At 43.0% G+C, this 24,432-nt stretch overlaps 1 protein-coding gene and 1 long non-coding RNA gene across 11 annotated transcripts in view; both read right to left on the bottom strand.

Annotated features, from left to right (window-relative positions):
* Positions 1-2,187, bottom strand: part of LOC122448546 — a 121,490-nt gene extending 119,303 nt beyond the window's left edge. For 4 of the 6 annotated variants that reach the window (XR_006271658.1, XR_006271657.1, XR_006271659.1 and 1 more), the window contains exon 1: positions 1,230-2,187. This is a non-coding gene — a long non-coding RNA (uncharacterized LOC122448546). The remainder of the gene's footprint in view (positions 1-1,229) is intronic. The other 2 variants (XR_006271660.1, XR_006271655.1) reach the window with 2 other exon arrangements.
* A 3,520-nt stretch (positions 2,188-5,707) lies between these two features.
* Positions 5,708-24,432, bottom strand: part of NRP1 (neuropilin 1) — a 147,857-nt gene continuing 129,132 nt past the window's right edge. For 2 of the 5 annotated variants that reach the window (XM_043479542.1, XM_043479540.1), the window contains exons 14-18: positions 19,420-19,557; positions 15,724-15,998; positions 15,139-15,235; positions 12,709-12,759; positions 7,386-10,216 (exon numbers count right to left, since the gene is read on the bottom strand). In XM_043479542.1, coding sequence (XP_043335477.1) covers positions 9,927-10,216; positions 12,709-12,759; positions 15,139-15,235; positions 15,724-15,998; positions 19,420-19,557 — 851 coding nt within the window. In that variant the 3' untranslated portion in view covers positions 7,386-9,926. Of the gene's footprint in view, positions 6,795-7,385; positions 10,217-12,708; positions 12,760-15,138; positions 15,236-15,723; positions 15,999-19,419; positions 19,558-24,432 lie in introns of those variants that run through there. The other 3 variants (XM_043479541.1, XM_043479543.1, XM_043479544.1) reach the window with 2 other exon arrangements.

Here is a 24,432-nt window from a genome sequence, read left to right on the forward strand (position 1 = left end):
TACAGTGTGAGCAAAATGAGAAAAGAGGGGGGCAAGATCATGTTTGTTAGCGTATCTGGGCTCAATTTTAAGATTTTGTTCAATGTTCTAAATTCAACATCTAATCAGTTATTAGATGTTATACTGGTTTAGCCACAAATGTCAAAGCCACAGTGATTTAAACAACATAGAAATTTGTATTTCTCTTGGAGAAGGGGATGACAGAGGATGAGACGGTTGGATGGCATCACTGATTCAATGGACATGAGTTTGGGTAAACTCCAGGAGTTGGTGATGGACAGCGAGGCCTGGCATGCTGCAGTTCATGGGGTCACAAAGAGTCAGACACGACTGAGCAACTGAACTGAACTGAACTACGTAACTAACTGAACATAAACCATCTGGGTTGGTGGCACAGACCTGTCAGGGAGCCTGAATTCTACCTGCTTGTCAATCTGTCTATGCATTATGGTGGTACTTGGCTTTCACTGGTACATCCACAGGCAGGCAGTGTGAAGGGGAAAAGAGCAAGAAAAGGCCATAATTACTCTTTTTTAAAGATAGGAACCTGAGGTTTCAAGCATCACTTCCTCTCCCATATGACTGCCTCGATTGTAGTCACAAGGGCACAGAGTAGCAAGAGGGGCTGGGAAAGGTAGTCTTTCTCCCGGGAAGTCAGACGGTCAGGTGAAACGGGAATTCTATCACTAAAAGAGAATTTCCCTTGTGGTTCAGCTGGTAAAGAATCTGCCTGCAATACGGGAGACCTGGGTACAATCTCTGGGCTGGGAAGATCTCCTGGAGAAGGGAAAGGCTACCGACTCCAGTATTCTGGCCTGGAAAATCCCATGGACTACAAAGTCCATGGGGTCGCAATGAGTCAGACAAGACAGAGAGACTTTAACTTTCATCACTAAAGGAAGAAATTAAAGAATGAGTTGGTTCTGCCGCACCAAATTTCCCATCCCCTAATGGGGGGATGTAATTCATTTCCAGGGAGGGAATATACATTCACAAATCAGAAAACAGAACTGTCACAAATACTAGCAAACTCTTCCCCAACACAAACGGTCCTCCACGACAGACACACGTCAGAACCAACTGGCAATGCCCAAATAGCACTTTGTCCTCACAAAAGGTCCTCGAAGTCAGACACACATCAGAACCAACTAGCCAAATACCCAAACTTGGAGCACTTTGTGCTCAAAAGAAGTTAGCCCAGCTGCACACCAGTGGACTGACTGACTTACTGCGTCTTGGAGCTCCTCAGCTTGTCCAGACGCATGTTTCCGTTCCACCAAGGAAAAGCGTAAGTTAACAGCCAGTGCCGAGCAGAGGAGACACAGGGAGGATCCCCGAAGCAAATGGTTTCAGCAGCCACTAGGAACATTTCCCCAAACCCCTCTCCTTGGGACAGGCAGCCATGAGCAGCGGCTCCTCACAGCCACCCTGGTGCGCCCTCATGGCGGCGATGTTGCTCGGGAAAATCCCGGAAGCCAGATGTCGCGAGAGCCCCACGGCGGGAGCCAAAACCCCGACCGGGAGTGGGGATTCCGCTGCTCGTCACTCTAAAGCCGATAAAGACGCGGAGTTGGTAGAAAGGGCAGTTTGCTTTATTTCAAAGGCTGGCAACCTGTGCGGGGGATGGGTGGGGGAGGGCAGACTTCTGTCCAAAGGCCAGCTCCCCCCTGACACAATCACAGGGCAAGAGCCATTTTAGCGATGGAGGGAGGAAACGGCACAGTCGGCTGACTGTCATCTTGAAATTGGTCACAGGGTGGTCTGATCAGTGTCGTCTTAATTGTTTTAAGTACACTTAACCTTTAGTTCCACAGTTGATTTGTTCCCATTTCTTTGAGTTCCGTTCTCAGAACTGTGGCTGCTTCTGTCATGGCTACAGTCTGACCATCATGTCGTTAACCTCTTTCAGCTGGTGGGGGGTTTCAGTATCTATAAGACAGTTTGTAAGATATGGCTCAGAATATTATCTGTAGCCTTTGAGGAGGAACTAAAGGTCCTTGACATTGCTTAATGACCAAACTATTATTACTTGGTCTCATTTGAGTGTTTTCCTTTGTGTATTTTCTCAATTCTCTGATTAAACTTATTGTTTGGCTGAAGTTTTTCTACATATAAAAGGTAAGCTGAGGACAGGAGTTGCAAGGACCATAGGGTCCTGCTCTGTTTCAGTAGGGTGTGAAAGACATTTTTAAGAAAAAAACTCGATATATGAACCCTCCAAGTTCTTGCTCCAGAACAAACTTCTGGTAGGTTAAACCTGCCCTGAAATTCCACTCCCCCCCCCCCCATTTTCCATTTCCACTGAAGTTCTCTTTTTCCAACCAATCACCATGGCTCCTTCATTCAACAACACTTATTTAGGACCTATAGTGTGACAGGAGCTATTCTATGTGCTGCGGAAACCGCAGAGAACTCAATACACAAAAGTCACTGTCTGTGTAGAATTTGCATTCTGTTAGTATTAGTGGGGCTTCCCCGGGGCCCCGGGTGGCTCAGATGGTTAAGAATCTGCACACAGTACAGGAGACCTGGGTTTGATCCCTGGGTCAGGAAGATTCCCTGGAGAAGGGAATGGCTACCCACTCAAGTATTCTTGCCTGGAGAATTCCATGGACAGAGGAGCCTGGAAGGTTACAGTCCAAGGGGATGCAAAATGTTGGACACGACTGAGTGGCTAACGCTCACTTTTTTTCACTTTTCAGTATAGATGGATAATAAAATAAGTGAGTAAGGTATATAGTAAACAAAAAGGTGATGATTTATATGGAAAGAAAAAATAGGGAGCAGATATAGGATTGCACTCTGGGTATAATTTGACCTGTTTTTAAAAAAAAAATTTTGTTATTAAAAAAAATATTTGTTTACTTTTGGCTACGCTGGGTCTTTGTTGCTATGTATGGGCTTTCTCTAGTTGTGGTGAGAGGGGGCTGCTCTATAGCTGCAGTGCATGGGCTTCTCATTGCTGTGGCTTCTCTTGTTGCAGAGCATGGGCTCTAGACTGTGGGCTTCAATAGTTGTGGCACATGGGTTTAGTTGCCCTGTGGTGTGTGGGATTCTCCCAGAGCAGGTATCAAACCTGTGTCCCCTGCATTGACAGGTAGATTCTTAACCACTGGACCACCAGGGAAATCCTGTACCTCAGCTGTTGTAACCTCAATTCATAAGATTGTTTTAAGTGTTAGTGGAAACATCCAGTAAAGTTTGGTACACAGTGAGCATACAGAAAATTGCAGTGGTCGTGATGATAAGGAGTTAAGAAGTTTTCATAGAGTAGATTCAATAATGCACTTGCTGATTAGCTGAAGCACTCACATCTGTTGTCCGAGCTCTGGGTGCTTAAGGGGACAGGGACCAAAACCAAGCTGGGTCACTGTGTGGATCTCTCCAAACACCCAAACTTTCTAATAAATACAGGAAATAAATCAAAAGGATGTTATTTGGATGACAGAGTATTTCTTCTCATAATTCATTGGAACTTAGGTAGCTTGAATATACATAAAATTAAAAGATGACCCAAGGAAAATTATGTCTAAGATTCTAGAATAAGGTTTTTTTAGATAGAAGGCATGAATAACAGCAGAAATTTTGAAAATGATCTGAGGGTAATGATCGAATCTGCTTTAAATAGAATCACATATTCAGAGTCCAAGAAGCAATTTAGTCAATTTTGAAATTTTTCAGAAGTTGGATGAAATTAGAGCAACGATAGCCTAATAAGCCATGGAATGGCTTCCCGACAGGATTACATCAAGATCATTAGTGTTGCCAGCACCACCTCTCTGCAAGATGATGGAGCCTTGAAGAGGGTGTTAATTAACTCACATTAAAAGTGATGGGCAGGGGAGATGCTCACATCACTGAAAGGAGCATCCCAGAGACCAGACCTACTCTCTATCCTGGCAAGTTGTCTCATTCAAGCTGCTGAAGGGTGAGGCTCTGTTATAGTACCATCACCAGAGAACAGGTCCATTTCAACCCAACATTCTGTCAGAGCAAGAGATTTCCAACTCTATTAATAGGGCAGTGATGGGGAACACATGTAAGTCCATGGCTGATTCATATCAATGTATGGCAAAAACCACTACAATATTGTAAAGTAATTAGCCTCCAACTAATCAAAATAAATGAAAAAAAAAATAGGGCAGTGATATTAATAAAATTCGGTCAGTTGGTAAAGAATGTGCCTGCAGTGCAAGAGACCCAGGTTTGATCCCTGGGTCGGAAAGATCCCCTGGAGAAGGAAATGGCAAACCATTCCAGTATTCTTGCCTGGAAAATCCCATGGACAGAGGAGCCTGGTGGGCTACAGTCCATGGGGTCGCAAGAGTCAGACATAACTTAGTGACTAAACCACCTTTGGTTATGAATGTTACACATTTATTGAACTCCTACATCATAATAGGTACCATTCTATATGGTCTAGAAAGACCATCTTTCTGTATAGAAAAACCTTCTCTTGGGAGTCACTGGGCAGCAAAACTATTACCCTAGAGTTTCTTGCTTATTTGTAATAAGGACCCCAAGAAACAAGATTAGAAATTATTGAAGCAAGATTAAATTGGGTTCAACCTAGTTTCACTATTCAGGATTTTAGAGAAGATGATAGAATTGGCTCATGGGACCTTTATTTTACCATTCAGGATTTTACCATTCATGATTTTAACACGAATCAGGATTTCAGCACCTTTGGAAAGCAGTAAACTGTGTGATGAATGAGGCAACTCCTTTTGAACAAAAGGATTTGGCTCTTCACAAATGGATCCTCCTCTTTCCTCCTGATCACACTGATGAGTAACAGAGTGTTTGCTTCGCGCTGTGTGTGTGCTAAGTCGCTTCGGTCATGTCTGACTCTTTGCGACCCCATGGACTATTAGACCTGCAGGCTCCTCTGTCCATGGGATTCTCCAGGCAAGAATACTGGAATGGGTTGCCATGCCCTCCTCCAGGGGATCTTTTCAACCAAGAACTGAACCCAAGTCTCTTACATCTCCTGCATTGGCAGACGGGTTTTTTACTACTAGTGCCACCTGGCAAGTCCCATTTGCTTTTCTTTATAGCACTTTAAATGTTTCATCAAGCAACATACTTCATGAGCCATTATCTCTTCCTCTCAGAGAAGTCCACATGAAGGGTCCTCACCAGCAACATGCTTCTAGGCTCAGTGAGTGAGATTTCCAATTTTCTAATTTTACTGTTTTCCAGCTGCTCAGACTCTTTGGTAAAGTGCTTTGAGAAATCTGCAGGTGTGTTCCCTGTCTTGGAGTATCCTGAAACCACCAGGTAAACTCTGGAATACCTGGCATAGTATACCTGCAGGCTGGTCAGTGCTTCTCAGACCCAAATGGATGGGCATGTGAGTCATCCAGGGATCTTGTTAAAAGGACTCAGTGTGTCTGGGGCATGTCCTGAGACTCTGCTTTTCTAAGAGACTTTCAGGGGATGCTGCTGATACTGGCTTGAGTAGCCAGGCACTCTATGGGCACTTCTCACGCTCATACAGGCAGGGTTATGGTGTGATAGGGGAAATGGAAGGGGAGATGAGACCAGATCCATCCTGGATTCACCCTTCAACTTGCCTAAACTTTGGATTCCTCATTTATAAAGAGGAATAATGACAAAGATTAGCTCCCAGAGCTGCTGCGAAAGTAGAATGTTCTCAATATAAAGAAGTATAGCATCATCACCATATAAGTTTCCCATGGAGTTTATTCCTTCTTTCCTGAAATTATATAATTGGTTCATGGTACAGCTATAAGAAGTGACTTGTATATGATAATATGATGGTCTTATTTGTATCACTTCGCAATGTTTCTTTGGAATATTAAAAAAATAATGCCAGAGATCACACAGGTCTCATTTACTTCTTGGTCCTAAATTCTACTTAGTTCGAAGTTCCTTTCCCTCTGGCTTCTCAACCTGTGAGCTGAAAAGCTGCTTAAGATTCCTTCATTATAGAGTTTAGGGAAATTCTGGCAGAACTGCTTTTCATTGCAACACAACAGCTCTGATTATCACCAGGAAGCAGAAACATCATGGAGTATTACAAAATCCTTCTGATTTGCAAAAAGATAAAGTACAATCCAGCCCAAGTGGTGATTAATATGTTAGCAGGGAAGACAGTAGATGGAATGATAAATAATTTTCACATTTTAAGTTGAATGTTTCAGTCTTTGTGACATATTTAATTCTTGACTTTGGGAAGAATTATACAGTGATTTAGCTCCTTAAACCCAGGAAGAAAAGCCTAGCTTAGCTGCTAACTAGGGGTAAGAAATGGGTCGAAAGCATTTATGTTTAAGGTTTCTCAAACAAGGAAACAGAACCCATGAAATCTATGGCCCTTAGTTCAGAAGTATGTCTGGATTAATTCTGGTAGATTCATCGTAAGTCATGTTTTCTGGGTATACCCATGAACATAAATAGAATTTAAGTTCAGTAAGGTGAATACCCAACTCTGCTCCTCTATCCATGGGATTTTTCAGGAAAGAATCCTGGAGTTGGTTGCCATTTTCCTCCTCCAGGGGATCTTCCTAATCTGGGAACTGAACCCACATCTTCTGTTTTCCTGCATTGCACACAGATTCTTTACCTGATGAGCCATCAGGGAAGTCCCTTCTCTATGCAGAGAAACCTAAAACTCCACTGAGTAGGGCAAATGTTCTCTTCTTAGTTAAAACTTAGAAGATGCCAAAGACATCAGTGTCCAGAGAAAAGGAGGAATATTGATTCACTGGGAAGAGCTGTGCAGAGCAGTCCACCTTCATAGATCTTCTGCACTTCAGAATTAAATTTTCCTATAATCAGAGGAAGGTAAGGAAAGAACTGTTGGTTTGTGAATGGTACTCGTCCTACAGAGCATGCTTTGATTCCACCCTTCTTGTCTTTGTTATTGTAATTATTATTATTACTATACTACTGTTATTTTGGTCCTGGATGGACTCAAAATTTTCTAAGAATTACCAAGTAGCCAGCTGCAATGCCATGCTTAGCTTTGACCTCTAATGAAATTTAGCACAGCTACATGCATAAACACTATCCGGTTTATTACCTATTTTCTATAAGAACAAAGCTTACCAACAGACATATGGGAATTTCATTTAAAAAAAAAAAACTTTACTAAATGGAGTATAGAAACATTTGACACAAGATTTGGAGTTGAAAAATTTCCACTTATAAGGCCAAATTCTTTATGCCTTATCTTGACAAGTGTCCAATTTGGGTTGATGTTCTACTTTCAGGAAATGTTTTCTTAATCTTCTCTCCTTATTAGGATATTATTTTAAAAAAAGAACTTAAAAAAATCTTGAAAGTTATTTGATGCTGGAATAATACCAATTTCTTTAACAATAACAAAGCTAATATAATAAAAGCCATCAGGTTTGGGATATTTTATGAAAATGTTTAATTCAACTGTTTCTTTGGAATGTAGTAGTCATAGTTTGGAATTTAAGTTACAGTTCAGTTCTATGTGGTTGTTTTATGCAACTCAGTGTCTGAGAATACAAATGTCATTTAAAGTTAAGGCTTCGCTGTTCATTTTGAAACAACAATTTACAAGTGTCATATTGTCATAGAAAATAAAAATTTCTGTAAAAAAAATTTGCACAAAATTTTATGATGGTACAAAACATGAAGCAATAATATACCAGTAAAATGAAAACATTTTACTACAGAAAGATTTATAGATCTCAATAAAGAAAAAAATATGTTATTTTACACCTTTTAAAATTATGAAACAATCTAAAACAATATAAACTGAACATTTTGTAACACTGCCTTTACAAATTAATAACTTTATAAACATATAATTTTTAAATATATTTATCAGTGCAAGATACTTTAAAATTTAAAGTTGCAGTATCATTTTTCCTTGGCTGAGGACAACTTTAAGTCTGTTGCCTTAAAAAAAAATCAAGTCTTAATGCTTTCGTCTGGGTATGATTATAATGGCTGAATGGATGCCCCTGGGGGTTAGAATCTATTCTTCTTTCATAGTGATCAATACTTTCCTGGAAACAAAAGGCATTCTCATTTCAATTAAACCAGGATGAATGGACTTTCAGCTCCATGATGCAAATGTGACCCCCACAAATGTACTTGAGTGAGACCTACAGCAGTGCGGGAGGGAGGAAGTTCTTCTGTACTACATGGCAGGGCACAAACACACGGAAAACCACCAAAGCTTCTTTGGGCTAATTCACATGCTGCCTCAGAAGACATTTACTTCTCTGCGCCACTGGAGGCTTAGGTCTTGCCAGCTCCAAGGCAGGCTTTCTCATTGTGAGCCAATGGAAGTTTCTAGAAGCTTTCACTAAGTCTCCTGTTTTTTCAGGGTTGCTGCTGAATGGATTTTTAAGAATATTTGTTTTGACTTTACTCCTTTTCTTCCTCTCTCTTATCTTAAAATATTCCATCCCCAGGCACCAGAATTTATGGCTGCTTTCTTAAATTAACCATTCCTTCTTCCACTTCCCTTGCCTGACTCAATACCAAAACAAGAAGGTTCTCATGGGTCATTTTCGTGTACTTGGATGTAAAAATCTCTGATTTTTGGATTTTGAGGGAATTTCATCCCTTTGGGTCTCACTTGAAAGCCAATTATTTCTTTCCTCAACTTAACCACTATTTCTATTAAATGCAAACATTTCTATCGAAGATTATTTTGATTGGTATAGATAAATGGCTTTAGGAAAAAAGATACTGTCACTTTAACCAGTTAACAAGGAAACCAAAGTTATACTTTGGAGGGCAAAGTTAGGAATTTCCCTTATTTATTTATTTTTCCAACATAAAGTCTAGTAAAATTGTTTGCCATTCCCAGCAGGTTAAAGCTGCAAGTTTCTTTTCTGAAGAATGGCAAATGCTTAAATCCTAAGAGAGGAAAAAGACAGAGGGCTAGCAGAGAAAGAGTTTACATTTGAAAATACATTCCATATGAAAGAACAGTAAGAGAGAATATTGCAGCTTTATACAAAAGGGTCAAGAGACATGAAATTGAACTACGGAAAAAGCGGAACGATTAAGCCACGTTGCCAAATCTTCGGAGCCCTTGCCTTCCTGGAGGCTGACATCTCACACTAAAATATACTTTCTTCTTCGTCAGCAGGCCCCCAGGGTTTGATTCAAGAAGAGGGCTTTCACCAGCGAAAAACAGGGCGGGTGAATGTAACACAATGAGAACCAGTACAAACGAAAAGGCACTTGAGAGGACGTGGACTAGCCAGTGCCGAGGATTCTTCGTTGCGGTTGTCCGCATCACACCCAGTTGCCAGCATTGTTTATGATGGCACAGTTTTCTGTATGGAGTTCACAGCACGAGGTTGAGTACAACACTGGAAAACATCGAGGAAATCTGACGGTATTGCTTCGTAAACAGAGCTGACACACTAGACTGGTACTGAGGCTACGGTATACTTTAACAGAAAACATCCTACTCCTTCTTTGCCTATCCACGACGCGGGCGATTATACACAAGGCCAGCTTCAGGAGTCCACTGAAAGGCGGTGATTCGAATATATTCTGGGCACTGGGCTGCAGGTAGCGTGTCCGTCAAAGGGGCCCTGCTTGATACACTTGGTGCCAGCATCTTGGATTTTGCACAGTTTCCGAAAAGAATCCAGAAGAGGAAGAGGAGAGAGAAGGGGAAAGGGGGAGTCCTTTGAATGATTATACTTGGTCTCAACACCAGCATTGGATTATTCCAACGAAACCAACAGAAAGAAGCTTGACTGTACAGGATTCCGATTGCTAACACAGCTAAGGTGTCCGTGTCTGTCGGCCAAACTCATTGAAGCTCCTGAGAAAAACCTGGCTTGGCGTCATCAACGCGCTTCCCAGCCTGAACAGTGAAAGATCAGCCGGTCCCCAGCTTAAGCTCTGTCCTCCGCTCCACTCTTCCTGCTCGCCTGCTCACCTCTTGTCTGCTTTCATGCCTCCGAGTAAGTACTCTGTGGGTTCAGTTTGTCTTTTTTCAACTTCACGCCATCCACGAGTTCAAAGTTATAGTTCTCCAGGGCAGATAAGTTTCGTTCTGACATCCCGTTGTGCCAACAGGCACAGTACAGCACCACCCCGCAGACGGCGCCCAGGAGGACACCCAGGGCACTCATGGCGATGATGGTGATGAGGATGGGGTCCAGGGTCTTCAGCACGTTGCCCGGCTTCCTGGAGATGTTCTCATCACCTTCTCCCGCGCCTTGGTAGCCTGGTGTGCTCCCTGGCGAGAAAAACAAAATTGGCTCCGTGAGCACTGCTCACACACCGGATGACGGGAGACAGCGAAATGGACAAGAAGTTGAGCACACATCTGGTTCTGGGCTGTCCTTCCCAAGAAAGCCTGTGGGGGATTCCTGCGGTGGGGTTTGGCTCCTCCATTGCCAAGAAACACCAGCGTTTATGTCTGAGAGTTGCTGGGAATCAACGCGTGGGAGGGAAGGTATTGGGGCTTTGGTGCTGTGATTCCGACAGAAAGCTTAGCACGTGGAAACCACTGTTTCTGGGCAAGCAGTGAGGGCTGGGTTCTAATCTAATTCAGATTTTATGCAGCCCGCCCTCCGTCAGACTATAATCTGTGTTTATTGTCCTTGGCCAGATACGAGATCTATAAGCTTTGCAAAATGCTCCTTCCCACATTGGTCTAGCAGGGGATTTAACCATTCCTGATACATCTGTTTGATCCCCAGATCCTGCACGAGAATATGGCGCAAGCTGCCCTTCTGGGTGGTGGTCCTACCACAAGTCCGATCTTCAAGTTTCCCCCCAAATCGACTATGGTTTCACTCAATCAGGAGAGAGCTTTCCGACAGAATGAGGGCATGCCTGCTGCTGACATCTTAAATGGCTTATGGCTCCAGTCGAGAAGCCAGGTCTGTGTTGTGCTGAACAGAACACATTTAATAATCAGCATCTTTGCTGCCCTGGTGGTTTCACTGGAGATGGTCACACAGCTCTGCACACAGGCATTGGGGAAATGTTTTCTTTAGAGTGGAACACGAGAAATTATTAACATGGGAGCTCTGAGCCTCATTACCTGATACTAGAAATGAGACTAGAATGTTAATGTGCAACAGGCCTGGTGTTTACTTAATGGTGTTCTGATCAACAAGGATTCCAATCAAAGGAAACTAAAAATATGCGATGCAAGTCCCTACAGGGGGAAAGAAGCCACAGGGACATGTTAATATTCTCTCCCTTGATGCGACACTGTTTTGAAACAATCCTAATAAAGTTTACATCTCAGTGTGGACCACGTAACTAAGCTAAATGAGCCTCGTGTTGAGATGATCAACCGCGAATACGGCGCCATCTCTATTTGTCTCTACCAAATCCAAGTCTGGCTGTGGTATTAATAGGTCCACATTTCTGATGGCAACTGGTGCTGATGGACAGGGTACAGGTCTGCTAGCAGCAGCTTGGCGTGATGCTGGGGCAAGCGTCCAACACAGGTGTGGAGACTTCTGGGAATACAACAACATCGGGCAGGACCTCACTCCAACCAAATGCCTTGCACTGGATCACAAAGCGGTGTTCAAAGAAAACACACTTTTGAATTAATCAGTTTGAAGTCTGAGGCTACCACCTGATTACTTGTCTTAAGTGAAGCGAAGTGAAAGTTGCTCAGTCATGTCCTACTCTTTGCCACCCCATGAACTTGTAGCCCACCAGGCTCCTCTGTCCATGGAATTCTTCAGGCAAGAATACTGGAGCGGGTTGCCATTTCCTTCTCCAGGGGATCCTACCGATCCAGGGATTGAACCTGGGTCTCCAGCATTGCAGGCAGATTCTTTACCACTAGCGCCACCTGGGAAGTTATTAACCTATCTTACTTAAGGACAAGTCACTGCTCTGAGTTTCAGTCTCCTCATCCGTGAAATGGGGATAAATATACTCAGAGAACAGCTGTGAGAATTAAACAAGAGAACTTATAGAAAGTGACTGGAACATACTAGCTCCTCAATAAACCCTCATTGGCATCATCGTCATCATCATTGTCATCAATGTTGTGATCATTATCGCAAAACGAGGATTTCAGTAGCGGAGGCTGGGAACAGGTGGTCTAAACAGACACTGGGCTCCAGTCCTTTAAAGATTATATCTGGTTCTCAATCAGGCACAAGAATTTGGGTTGGTTTCAAATTACTGTAGGAAAACTACTGTAGGACCTTGGGTAAGAAACAGTCTTCACTCGCTTCCTGTTTCCATAGTTATAAAACGATGGTATTTCATGGCGTTGTCCTCTGAGCCCTTCTTTCAGCCCAGTAGGGAAGGGCCAGGTTAGCACACGTCCCCCGGGGTTACCCCTGATACGGTCTGAACCTGTCACTGCCTCTCCCAAGGCTACATCAGGCACTCTCACAATAGCCCAGGCACAGTACCACTGACATGGGTGGGTGTTTATTCTATGTAAACTGCTTTGGTACTCTGGGTTTCCCTTGTGGTTCAGCTGGTAAAGAATCCGCCTGCAATGCAGGAGACCTGGGTTCAATCCCTGGGTTGGGAAGATACCCTGCAGAAGGGAAAGGCTACCTACTCCAGTATTCTGGCCTGGAGAATTCCATGGACTGTAGAGTCCATGGGGTGGCAAAGAGTCAGACACGACTGAGTGACTTTCACTTAGCACCCTAGTGTGCCAGAGTTCCAGAGTTTCTCCATAAATATAATAAAAGCCATGTAAAATGTTTTAAAAATCAGTCAGCAAGACAAACTTACCTGTTTCATCGATTTTACTTTCTGGGTTCTTTTTATCCAGATCTGCTGGTTCTGAAAGAACCAAAGTCAAAGAACCAAGTCAAAGAAAATTGAAAGAGATATTTGAACTCTCAACCAAATATAATACACACAAACTACATCAACCCTCTCTCACACACACACACACACAAATCACCGGCAGCTCTGCTGGGCTTTCCTCAAAGGTCTTAGCACAATCCGACCCCACCAGGTAACTGGAGAGCTATAGAGAGGCAGTGCTGAATGATTAGGGAATTGGAGTCAGATCTAAATCCAGGAAGCCCTGCTGCAGCAGAGTGTGTTGTCTTAGGAGATGGGTGGGGAGTGGAGTGGGGGGAGGGTGGGGAAATGACTCTGGCATTTGGAGTGTGGGGAAGTCTGGTAAAAATAGAAAACAGAAGTGGGGTTGCACATATGGCTGCCATCCTGTGCTTTTGTAGATAAGGGCTTCCTAAGTGTTAGTTGGTTTCCCATATAGTATGTCAGCTCGTTAAGGCCAGAGACTGCATCCTGTGTCTTATAAAAAAAAAAAAAGTCTCCAGGGGGAGTGGAGTCCTGGTGTCCTTTATGATTCTGAGTAGAGGACAGGGACCTGGCTCACACCTATGTCCCCAGCATTTAGAACAGTGTCCAGAACACACTCCATGACTCAAATATTTGTGGTATTAATGCATGAATAATTAATAAAGAGCTGATAATCTCCTAGCATCCATGGCTAAATTTTCAAGGAAACACATTTAAGGGGTAATTGTAGAATTATCTTAGACAACTTCTTACTGTCACAGCAACACAAAGTTGTCTTCTTTTTCTTCACTATTTTTTTAAACTTTTTATTTTCTATTGGAGTATAATCAATTAACAACATTGTAATGGTTTCAGGTGGGCAGCAAAGGGACTCAGCCACACATGTACATGTATTCATTCTCCCCCAAGTTCCCCTCCCTTCCAGGCTGCCACGTAACATTGAGCAGAGTTCCCTGTGCTACACAGCAGGTCCTTGTTGGTTATCCATTTTAAAGACAGGAGAACATAAAGTTTTAACGGTGCTTTAGCTATGACTTTCTGAGTATAACACCCAGCAGTAACCACAGCTAAGCAGCCCAGTCACATAAATAGAAAAAGGCTCAGGGACGTGTTTTAGCCTCTGTCTATCCACTGTAGCACTAGGATGCTGCTTTGCCCTTAGAAGGTGATCAGAGAAAACCTGTTGAACCAAATTGAATGTACTTCTTGTTTCAGTTGGTGGAGTTTGCTCTCCCATTTCAAAAACTTCACCATCAGCCTTCCCATCTTGGAGAAGGAATGAAAGTAGTATAGGCCCTGTGTAACTATATCAAATAGACATATTAGCAACTGTGTAGACCTGGATGCCAGGCAGTTTGTAAAGTAGTTGTAACTTAAATATTAAGCCTTATCATTTTTTCTATGAAGGTTTGCTAGGTACTGTGGCATTAAATAGATTTCCTTACATAATATGAAGCAGACCTTTATTCACTGCTCATTCTAATTTCTTCAATCGACCCTATCAAATTATTGCCACTTTAGGGACTACATATATCCAATATATTGTATAATAAAAGCTTTGTAAATTGCTGAAATGACCAAAAACCCATTATAGCCAACAGGCCTCCTTTGTCTTAAATTTGCCCAATAGGCTTATTCCATTTTGTTATAATTAACATCCTATTATATCATGATATATAACAAAAGTTTAAGTGTAGCAAATGGAGCTTAAGACTAATTACTGTGCTATTACATTGCCATTAGTGATGCTATTTATAATTATATATCAAGAACTGGGAGTATGAATTGGTTTTCTATGTCAAGACTTTTATTCATATATACCAGGCCAAGAAAAATCCATAAACTCTGAAATGCTAGGCAAAATCTCTAAATTTCATCTATTCTTTTGAGGCATTTCAATTGTTCTGAGAGTCAGAAACCTCTACTTATTTTTATAATAAATCAAAGAATGATGTTGTCTATGATTCATTCACAATGTAATCTTCATTAAATCCACCGTGATGAAAAATTTCAAAGGCTTCCTATTTTGTTTACACATTGAGATATCTGGAATTATCCAGATGTCTGAGTTTTCCACTTTTCATCACAATGTTTAGGCATGGCCTGGAAATTGTTTGTTCTTTGCTATGATTTTTGGGTTGCACATTATTGGTGTACTTCTATGGACACCAACCAGACATTCTAAGTGAACCAGATTAGATGATGCGGTAGCTGAAGGTAGACTGACCTAGCTTTATGCCTTGTTGCATCAAAGCAAGCACATCTATAGGATGTGCTTATAGCCCACGTTAAAATTCTAGGTCTAAGTGAGCATGACAAAGACCATAAAGTGGAGAGACTCAGCCTTGAGCAAGCGCTGTGTTGGTTTCTACAGCAACCCATACTTACTTGCACAGTCCTCTTGAGGGATGTGGTTATTGATGCTAATATCATCCACCGCAATCCCGCCAAGGTTGCCTTTTCCGATTTCACCCTCAAAAATCACCTAACAAAATGAGATCATTTTCACAGTATTTAAATGTTCGGTCCCAAATAACAGTGTTTACAAATGCTTGTGCAGCTCAAGTCACAGCACGTAAATTAAATTCATGAGATTTCGAATGAGCACGCGATTTGCTCTTCAATCCCTATTAACTGCTTGGGGATGGTATAAAACTTCTCAGATTTTCTTTGTGTGATACAGAATTTAAAACTGGAAAGAGCAGCAAATAAAAGGAATGTTGATTGTGACAGCCCTAAATAATTATAGAGTAGCATTTTCCCTTCTCTCTTAGCAATCAGTCCTCTGCCTGTAAACTAGGAGACTATGAAATAACACTACCTAGATGATCATCAGTGCATCGGTATCTCAGGTTGAGGACACACCTGAAATAATTTTTGGAATGATTCCCGCATCTCATTTGCATAGCTTTTAAACAGCATCCCAGTGCCCCTAAAGCAGCTCCCTGCCCCGACCGAGGGAAGGGGGCCCACCTGATAAAGCTTCAGAGATTTGTGGAGCAGGACACGCCCCTCTTTCCAGTGATCCCCTTGGTGTCCGATGGCCATCCAGACCAGCTGGTCATACTCCTCTGGCTTCTGGTAGCGCAGCTTGACCCTCAGCGTGCCCACGTGCGAACCAGACATGTGATACCAGAAGGTCATGCAGTGGGCAGAGTTCTGGGAATAAACCACGGGGCTCACCAGGCGAGCCACTTTGCCCTTTTGGTTTTCATCAGCTTGGGAGTAGATGAAGTTGCCATCTCCTGCTGTGACAAAAAGCTGTGTTAGGGGGAACGGCCAGATCCATGAACCTCTGTCTCTTCTCCGTCGAGTTCTGCTCTCAAACCTTCTCTCCTGGGCAGAGCACCAGAACCCAGTTGTGCAGTGGTGTTGGTGGTGAAGTGGGTAATGGCAGGTAACCTCACTGGCATTGAAAGGCTCTGCTCTTGGCTTCTGTGAAAGGATGTTTGTGCTGGAGACTGTAAATCTCAATAGTCGGATACCACTTATCTAGAATGCAAGGTCACATGGACATGGGCTATGACTTGTGTTGGCCTCTACACCATTGCAAGCAGATCGGATGTACTGGAAGACCTATTTCCATGCAGCTTGAAGACTTGAGCAGCACGTGTGTGAACACAGAGAGTAAATGTAAATATTTAGATGTATTCTTATTTATTTACCATTGGAGCAGGAAGACTTCTGGTGGATGTTGCTTTGGTTACTATAACCATTATAGTAATGGTTATGCCCGATAATACCTGATAACAATGAAGCTGCTGTCTGTCCATATAATCTGGCAAATTTCCCCCACCCCCACTCCAAATTCCAATTCTTTTATCCTAGTTTATTTTAATGGCTTATATTAATAAGTTCCTTAAATACACCTGAGAGCTTGAAATTCAGCTGTGAGTCCTGCTCTTGTTTGATGTGGGCTCCTGGTTCCAGGAGCGGAGAGGCTGCTTTTCTGAGGCTTATTAGAATGTGCCATTTCGGCAACGGAGATGCTTGCTGAGCTTGGAGGACTAACTCCCGGCTCTGCTGCTAATGACCCCCGGTGGGAGCACTGCCTCCTGCTACCACCTGGTCTAAACACACAACTCATGCTTCACTGTTTGCTCTGCAAATAGAAATGCTACTCGAACGCCGCCCCTGATGAAAGCGTGGATCTGACGGCGAGCTTCCGTGGGCAGGGGGACGTTCTGTGTGCTGTCCAGGGGCTGGCGTGTTTGGGAGCTGCCCTTGCACTGCGTGTATGTGGGCGCGTCCTGCGTCAGCAGCGCCCGGGTGGAGTGGATGTGTCCTTGACCACTGTCTTCCTCCCTCACCTGGCTGCTTGTCTGAGAGGCTCCTCGGCACTCTTAATATAACCAGTGGGTGGGATAATGAAAGGAGGGTGGGAAACAGAAGCCACAGCCCCGGCAGAATGTGTGCGCGTTCCGTCTCTCCTGGACCATGTAGACCCCGTTTCCTCCCACTGATTTACCTAATGATAGTCACCTGTCTGTGTGATCGTGCCACCTCTCTCAGCCCATCAAGACAGGCAGGTAAGACCTTCCCCCACCTTGCCTCTGCCCCTTTGCCCCCATCGTGTGGAGAAGAAGAAAGTTGAGGATGCTTGGCTGAGCTGGTCCCCGAGCCAGGCCTGCATCTCTGCTCCCTTCCGTGCTGTCTTCTGCCACCCCCGCTCCCCCTGCCATTGGACACCTCATCCCATGGCCTGGGTGAGCCGTTTCTCATCCAGAACCAGACTGGGAATGCCCCCAGGCTCAGACTCCCTCCTTTTTACCTGCATCTCCCGTGCCCCTCCTAGCATCTGCCACGGGTTTGGGGAATCCTCTATAAGAAGTGACACAGCTCCATTGTTAGAGGTCAGATGCAGAAAACCAATTGGGATCCCTTTGATAAATTAAAAATCAGGCCACAGACTATTATACCTAGGTACTGTTCATTTTCAGAAGCCTCCACGTCTGATTTGCAAAGCGCCGCACACGAGCTGTGGCGGGCTGTGTGTGCGTATCCTGTGTGTGGGGCTCTTTTCATCCAGACTTTTTCATGTTAACAAGTCTCTGCCTTTCAGATGCCAGGCTCACCCAGCTCACTCAGCAAATGATTGCAAGTTTAGTGCTGCGGGGGCTCTTTCTGGTCTGGGTGGATCTGGAGGGCTCCCGGGAGGACAAAAGAGGAAAATGCTTCTGAAGGATTCGCACTTCTCAGCCGTTCATCTAAGACACGCCTGCCTTTTCTGACACTCCAACACATAAAGCGCTGATATTTTTCCTTTCAGGGTTTTATCGCATTCTAGGTCAGGAACTCTCTCTTCGTTTTCTCAATTAGCACTGTACTTCTGTAAGCCTTTTAGCTTTTGTCTCTGGCTAACGTAGCTTTTAACCTCCTTTGAATGTCAGATCCTACTGAGCCTTTTTGCTTCACTTTGCATCAATTTTTCCACCATTACTGCCTTCATTTCAGCTAATTGCATTTGGTTAATTTGGTGCCATTTCTACGTACAGTGCCATTTACAGTCAAAGTATTTTAAGTTTTCTAAAACTGCTTGTCTTAAGATTCAATTGAAAGTGTCTCACAATTGAAGGAGTTCAATTTTATCCAATTTCCTTGTCATTCTTATTAGGAAAGGAGGTAGCCGTGATGGAAAGAGGCCTATTCAACCTACTTAATGGTTGTATTCACTGGGGGAAGAGTGAACAACCAAGTGGGAAAAGCATGAAGGACCCTTTGGCTGTCCATCAGCCCACTGGCCCACTCATCAAGGGGGACCTGGGCTTAATGAGATGTCTCAGCCTCAGCAAATGCCCCTCTGGGGTCTCTTCTGGGAACCATGACTTGAACAAGCAGTGTTGTCAGTATCACTGATTGGAAGGTTGTGGGTTGGTGTTTTTTTGTGTGTGTATGAGTATATGCATGTGTTTTTTTTTTTTACAGGACATTGATGGTTTTTTAGTCCATCTCTCAAGCTGAGTAATGACTAGGAGGAAAAGAGGATAGCAATGGGTAAGAGGTCCTAGAGTGGCTGACAGCTCCCTGTGCACCCCAACCCTAATTAATCTTAGAAGGAAAGTAAGACAGGAGGTGGCTTGGGCTATAAGCTGGGGTGTGGCGAGGTTTCTCCCTGCTCAGGGAGAATGATTACAATCTTCCTCAAAAGAACAAGATTTCAACTCCTGACCCCAATCCACTTCCACTCTGAGGGTCAAGAGAGTAAGCATTAGGCCATAAATGAAATGACACTATCTATGTCTAGACTTGCTTCCAAATCACTCAGAGTCAGGATGCTAGAGGTAAAACGAGATTCCTAGGATCTGATGCGTGTTGAAGGTGGGATACAGACAGAGAAGGTTCATTTTACTATTTTCTCCTTTTGTTTATGTTTGACATGTCTCATGAAAAAAGTTCAGGAAGAGTAGAAAACAGGTCCTAATCCACACACACTGATTTGCCCAGTTTGTTACTATTCACAGGGGTCAACCTGTTGCTAAGTTTATTTAGCATTCTCCAGTAAGTGGCCTAAGAGACTCTCTACTAGGGAAGGGCATCTTTTTAATTCCAGAAAATAAAAGCACAAGTGAATGATCTGTAGTATTTTCTAAACGCACAGACCCCAGCAATCCTCCTCAGTAACACCCTCTCAAATTTAAAGAAATGAGGCCACAGTGAACCCTCCATTACCTGTGTGATCCTGAATCGGTCCCGTCTTGCTGGTCAACACACTCCATTTGAGCTGCACGTGATTGTCATGTTCCCAGTGACAGAATGTCTTGTGAGAACCCCAGCCAAACTCACAGTTAAAACCATATGTTGGAAACTCTTCAGTGGGTGGGAAGGAAGAAACAGACGAGAAAGACACATTTGATCATTTAGGTCAGAAAGGTCCTTAATTCCTTCATGGAAAGCACGATTTATATAATTTAATATCTATTCAAAAATCCTAGGAAAGCCACAACATCTAGGATTACCAAGGAATGCAAAAGATGCATGGAGAGATGCACATGCTTGCAACATCACATTAGGTAACTTTTTTTTTCTTTTTTGGATCCAGCTCAAAAAAAGATTATGGACTGCCTGTCAACTTGGTACATAAAATTTCTAGGAAGCTTACTTCCCAAAGCATGTATTATTACATCTGTAGCATTCTCCTTATTTCCACAATATTTAATATAAAAGATACTCTACTCTTGAGGATAGTCATATAAATTGATATCCACCAATGAAAAGAATCTTAATTAGAGACTGACCCATGAACCTCCAAAGTCTAGAAACGTGACTTGGCTGAATATCTCACCCTGGAGGTTATCTGTATTCTCAACACACCAGCTTATGCTCCAGGTTTTTACTGGCAGATCTCTGAAGCATTTCGCGAGGTTTTTTTTTTTTTTTAACTTCTGTGCTTTATATCAGGTCAATTAATTTTAAGTGGGAAATCTCTGCTTCTTTAGTGAATTTTCAGATTTGCATATAAATTGTTTGCCCCACTTAAAACCGCAATGTAAGGTCAAGTAAAGCCAAAGCATATTTGAATAGGTACCCACTTGTATATTTTTTAATGTTCAAAGTATTTCCTTTGGGTTCTAAAAAGAAAGCGTGAAGGGATTCTCAAGAATGATTTGTTTCATTGTTCTACAAAGTGCTATTTGACTATGGGTTTGTTTTTTTTTCCCCTAACTTGTATAGCCTTAGTTTTTACTCAACCTTTTTGCTGGGGGAATTTGGTTAGTTAACTTTTTAAGGATGGGGAAAACGAAGCCTTTGATATTTGGAATGATTTTTGGTAAACTGGAGCTAACAATAAAAATAATCCTAAAGATAAAATTCTCTTGCTTCTGCCAGTCCCACTTGTCTCCTGAATATAAAATTAAACACACAATAGGGGCTGTTTTCTCTGAGGGTCATTGCTTCTCATTTAGTTCAGGTGTCCACGAGATGGCAGCATTGAGACGAGAAGGAAGATGCCCCCGGCAGCTTGCCCGCTGATCTAAAAAATAAGTCTAAACAATCTCTCTGTAGCAAAAGGGAAGTATGAGATTCTACGCTGTGTCAGGTCAGGCTGAGAGCCTATCTCATTGTGGTCTTTCCTTTAACTTTGTCTAAGTGTTTAACACAAGTATCTTGCTTTCTTCTGAGTCTGGGCTCCATTGCCCCTCCCCCACTTCAACAACGGCAGGCAGGGGGCACTGTAAGGGGAAGATTTACTGAACAGATAAGAATGATTTACTTTGCATTTTTAGCTTCCAAGGAACTCCTTTCAAATGCTAATGTGAAATTTTGGAAGGAAGGCACCATAGCATCGTCAAAACTGAGCAAGATGGATTCTCCCTTCCAATGACAGTGTGACCTGCCAAAGGATTCACGGGCCAGTTGGGGAAAGTAAGCCTAGTAAGGTCATGTGATGTGTATAACACGAGCACTTTCAGTTTGTGCAAAGGGCTATATTTCACAGCGGTAGTGTCACTGGAGATACATATTTTATGCCTCGTCCATCATAACCATGAAACAGGGCTTCTTAAAGCATGAGAAAGCCTCTTCAAAATCCGCCCTTCTGTACAGCATGAACTGAATTTTGCAGATGTAGTCAGCCAACAATGAAGGAGTAGTTGAGTAACCCTGGATGTCAACGCCCACGGCCCTGGAATGTGCTGTTGTGTAATCTTGTGTTAGAAACTGTTAATATTGGAAAATATTAATATATGTGTGGTTTTAGGTTTTCTCCTTAAATGTCATTTATAAGACCTACACAGAGAGGAGGGCAGTCATTACAACATACACATTTCTGGTAACATTTGCCTTGGTAATACTTTAAATTTATTGTATAATTTACAGAAAACCACACCATCCATAATTTGACTATTACTATTCTGGCAGTGTTATAAAATGAACTTGGGTATTTTTGTGGCCAAGACAGAGGGCAATTTTGCCTGAAAGACTAATTTTGACATCTCTTGTTCCAGTGAATGGAAGTCAACCTTTATCTTCCACTGTTCTTTCCAATCTATGAATTTTACACAGTGACTGCTCAAACTTTTCATATTTTACTACTCTTATCTCTTTGGCTCAATCATATCTAATTTATGGCAATCTTGTTAAATTAGAATAATTTTTTTTTTTAAATCAGTACCTTTTGTGGGGGATGGGCATGGAGACAGAACAGCTCAATGTTGAAGATTCAAGCCTGTCTAGAAAGGCTATTAAACTCACAAAAATACACACAGACATTTCTAGAAATGGAAAGAGAAAGAGAGAAGGACAGAAGCAGAGGCGAAAAGGGCAGAGAAAGAGAAAAAAGCAAATGGACAAATGAAATTAGTACACAGGACAATGTCCATGTGACCTTTCAATCTTCAAAATACTACCCAGGCCCCATGGCTGCACAATTCTCATTAAATTCATTGGGAATAATCTGGCTAAATCCCTTCTCGACTCTTAAAAATAGCAGGAAACAATATTCTGAACTTAAATTTATAGCTGCTGTGAGCCAGCACCAGCTGTGCCTGTGGGACCTAGCTTGCCCAGAGTTACATCATTAGCACCATATATGCACAAGGATTTAATTTTTAAATCTGGTCTTCAGAACTTCTATTGGGTATGTGAGCTTGCTTACTCATAGGCTGAAAATAAGGGGAGGTGCCTGGGTCCATGTAACCGTGGGTCTTGAACATACTCTGAACTGATTTAGAGAATGTTTGGGGATCCTTGGAGGGTAAGAGCCTTCTGCCAAGGGGAAGATGGATTTAAAATGCAGGGCTTCTCATCAGTTCCTGGCTGAGCTTTAACAGGCTTTTATGCATTTGATGACAACCCAGATAGCATATGCGTATTATATGCCCACTGAACATATTATATTGAGAAGAATCCTCAGCATGAAATCTTCAGACTCTGCTTGAATCTCTAGTGGCTTCAGCAAAATCAGATGATGATGAAAGTTTAAGGTCTGATATGCTGCTGTCTGTCAAGGTGCCTGCAGGACAGTGGGGACCCAGGTGTCAGTAGATGAGGCTGACCATGAGCAGGGGAAACCTCAGTTAGCCCTGCTTTCTGACTCCACGCATGCTCCTGAGCATTGGCTTAGCCAGGAGGTGACAATGAACAGAACTCCTCAAAGAAACACAGACAGTTCACTATATACAAACGAAGAGAACAAGATTCATGACTCAGACAATGGAAAAACAGGAAACCAAGGCGACTTGTAAAGTACTCTGGGCTGACTGTAGACTAGACCATCCCTATCAGTAAGATCTGTGGTTCTGTAACAGAGAACAAACCTGACTCCATATTGGATGTATTCCTTTAGCTCTAAACTCTGTGCTCTGTTGCCTGAGCTTAGCCTTGCTGGCTCTGCACCTTTTGTAAAAGAATGTTGCCTACAGTCTGATATGTACAGGAGAGCCCATTCTCAAGGCTCTGACCTTTAAAGGTATAACACATTTCTATTCATATGTGGACAAAACGTTGCAGAACAGAAAATACTGAGTTGTCTTCTTGGGGTTTTATAGGAACATTGTGACCAGATCTACATGGATAGCTGCAAAGACAAAGGATCCCAGCACCAAGTTCGCAACAACCAGCCGTACCCTCTCCCTTTGTAGTATGAATGAAGCCTCAGTTCTAACTCAGGTAACATGGTTCTTTGGGACACTAGTCCCCCATCTTCTCGGTCTGTTGACTTCTTACTGGTTCATGATTTGTACATCCACCCTCTGACCACAGTAGACTGTGAGACGACTGTTTGCTCTGGAGTTCCTCTCTGAAGCCATCATGCCAATGGCTTTGAGCCGTGAATTAAACATTCACAAAGCCATTCCTGCTCTGATAACATAGATCTCCAACATGGAGGGGGAGTCATCTCATTTTGGGCTATTGTTCACAGATTGTTCTTGTGTTTTGATGACCCCTAGCTCTTCTGACACGCAAGCAGAGAGATGAGATCCAACAAGCTAGATGGCAGCTTCCTAGTGGTTGTAATGAACTCTCTGGCAAGAGGAAAAACTAAAGTAAGAGTTAAAATGTTTGTTACATTATTAGAACTTCATTTGTTCACCTCACCCCATCCCCTGTGACAGTCATAAAGAGCAGGAAGTTACCCCACAGAAAACCACCCAGCTGGGGCTGAGTGGGAAAAAAGAAGACATTTCTTATCAGGGAAGATGGGAAGTGAACAAAAGGCTGCTAGCCAATCCCCCAAGGCCACATTTATAACCTGAAAAGGTATGAGGGGGACTCCTGAACTGTGAAGATTTAGCTGAACACTATTCTTCAGTTTCCTCTTCGGTATTTGGGGGTGTCTTAGCTGAGTGGTGGGCTTTCCCAATGGCTCAGCGGTAAAGGACCCTCCTGCCACTGCAGGAGACTTGGATTCGATGCCCGGGTTGGGAAGATCCCCTGGAGAAGGAAATGGCAACCCACTCCAGCATTCTTGCCTGGGAAATTCTATGAACAGAGGGATCTGGTGGGTTACAGTCCCTGGGGTCAAAAAGAGTCGGACATGACTTAGCGACTAAACAACAGCAATGAGCTCAGTAGTAGCAGGGAGTCTGTCACCCAGGGCCAACCATGGGGAAAACTGGGGCTGAGTTCAACTGAAGGGAGGTTTGTTTTGCAGTTTAATCAGGTCAAGAGTGACAGCACCCTTTGAGGAAGCATGCTAATTAGAGCAGTCCTTTCTGCTTTCTGCTGGCTGGGGAGGGTCTG

Source organism: Cervus canadensis, chromosome 10 (genome assembly GCF_019320065.1).
Source record: "Cervus canadensis isolate Bull #8, Minnesota chromosome 10, ASM1932006v1, whole genome shotgun sequence".
In the NCBI taxonomy this organism is placed as follows: Eukaryota; Metazoa; Chordata; class Mammalia; order Artiodactyla; family Cervidae; genus Cervus; species Cervus canadensis.